Here is a 1,590-nt window from a genome sequence, read left to right on the forward strand (position 1 = left end):
TCGTCGTGCAGCAGCAGCAGACGCAGCAGCAGCAGCGGGATCTACACCTGCTGCTGGGGGTGGGGGAGGGGGTGCTGCTGCTGGTGCTGGTTGCGCTGCGCTGCTGCTGCTGGTTGTGCTGCTGCTGCTGCCGCAGCAGCAGCACGACCAGCAGCAGCAGCGCAGCAGGATCTACATGCACATCTGCTGCTGCTGCTGCTGCTGCTGCTGCTGCTGCAGGGAACAGCCCGAAGGCGAACTTCCTGCGGAAGAAGATGAAGCAGTTTGGAGACTTGATTGAAAAGTGTTTAATTTTGGACCCCCAAAAGAGACTCACTCCCGACGAGGCGCTGCAGCACCCCTTCGTCAAGGAGACCATTCACTTCGCAGACCCTGCTGCCAGGCCCTAGCAGCAGCAGCAGCAGCAGCAGCAGCAGCAGCAGCAGCAGCTGCAGCTGCTGCTGCTGCAAAGCAGCAGCAAGAGCAGCAGCAGCAAGAGCAGCAGCAGCAGCAGCAGAAGTTTAGGGAGAAGCAGCTTGGCCCGTTGTGAGGAGACAGCAAAGAGAGAAGCGGAGACAGTTGCGCTGCTGCTGCTGCTGCTGCTGCTGCTGCTGCTGCTGCTGCTGCACTTCCCATTTGTTATTTGTCCCGCTGCTATTGCTGTGTGCACAGGCTGCTGCTGCTGCTGCTGTGCTGCTGCTGCAGCCCGAACCGCTGATTTAGGGTTTGGGGCCGCGCCGCGCCTCCGCACCTGCAGCCCTAGCCTTTCCAAACCCTAAATCGGGGTTTACGGGCCGCGGCCAAACCCTTTTTTAGGGTTTAGGGTTTGCGCTTTCCGCGGGAACGCACAGCTGCTGCTGCCTTGTCGCTGCCAACGTAAGTGCAACGGAGCCTGCTGCTGCTGCTGCTCCTCCTCCTCCTAGGAGCAGCAGCAGCAGCAGCAGCAGCGGCAGCAAGTGCCTCCTTTGCTGCTGCTGCTGCTGCTGCAGCTGCTGCTGCTGCTGCAGCTGCTGCTGCTGCAGCCCTCCCGCGCTTCGCCGCGCTCGGAGCGGGGACTGCTGCTGCTGCCGCTGCTGCCGCTGCAGCTGCTGCTGCTGCTGCAGCTGCTGCTGCTGCTGCTGCTGCAGCAACGTCCCCAAACCCTCGTTTTAAACCCTAAAAAAATAATTAAAAACTAATTGTGTTTTTTTTTGCTCTTTAGAGCACCAGGCCCTTAGCCGAGGGAGACAAGGAGACCCCCAATTGCCCCTCAAGGTTCGTTCTTCTTTTTTTTTATTTTTTTTTCTTTTTTTATTTTTTTTTCTCTTTTTGCTTTTTTGTCTCCTTTTTATTCCCTTTGTCTCTTTTGTCTCTTTTTTGGCTTTTTGGATTTTTTAAATCTCCTTACGGCCCTTTTTGTCTCCTTTTGTTGTTTCTTTTCCCCTTTTATTTGTCTTTTATTTATCATTTATATCTCTTTTATTTATCATTTATTTTTCTTTTATTTGTCTTTTATTTGTCTTTTATTTATCATTTATATCTCTTTTATTTATCATTTATTTATCTTTTATTGTCTTTTATATCTCTTTTATTTATCATTTATTTTTCTTTTATTGTCTTTTATTTGTCTTT

The 1,590-nt window shown here is 51.5% G+C and overlaps 1 protein-coding gene across 1 annotated transcript; it reads left to right on the forward strand.

Annotated features, from left to right (window-relative positions):
- Positions 1-219: 219 nt before the first annotated feature.
- Positions 220-389, forward strand: ENH_00018390 (CMGC kinase, Dyrk family, putative; the record flags this gene model as incomplete). Its single annotated transcript, XM_013579324.1, has 1 exon — positions 220-389. A coding segment is annotated over one exon (170 nt), but the record flags the coding sequence as incomplete, so codon positions are not given.
- Between the last annotated feature and the right edge of the window lie 1,201 nt (positions 390-1,590).

This window comes from Eimeria necatrix, genomic scaffold (assembly GCF_000499385.1).
Source record: "Eimeria necatrix Houghton genomic scaffold, Enh_scaff1607, whole genome shotgun sequence".
NCBI lineage: Eukaryota > Apicomplexa > Conoidasida > Eucoccidiorida > Eimeriidae > Eimeria > Eimeria necatrix.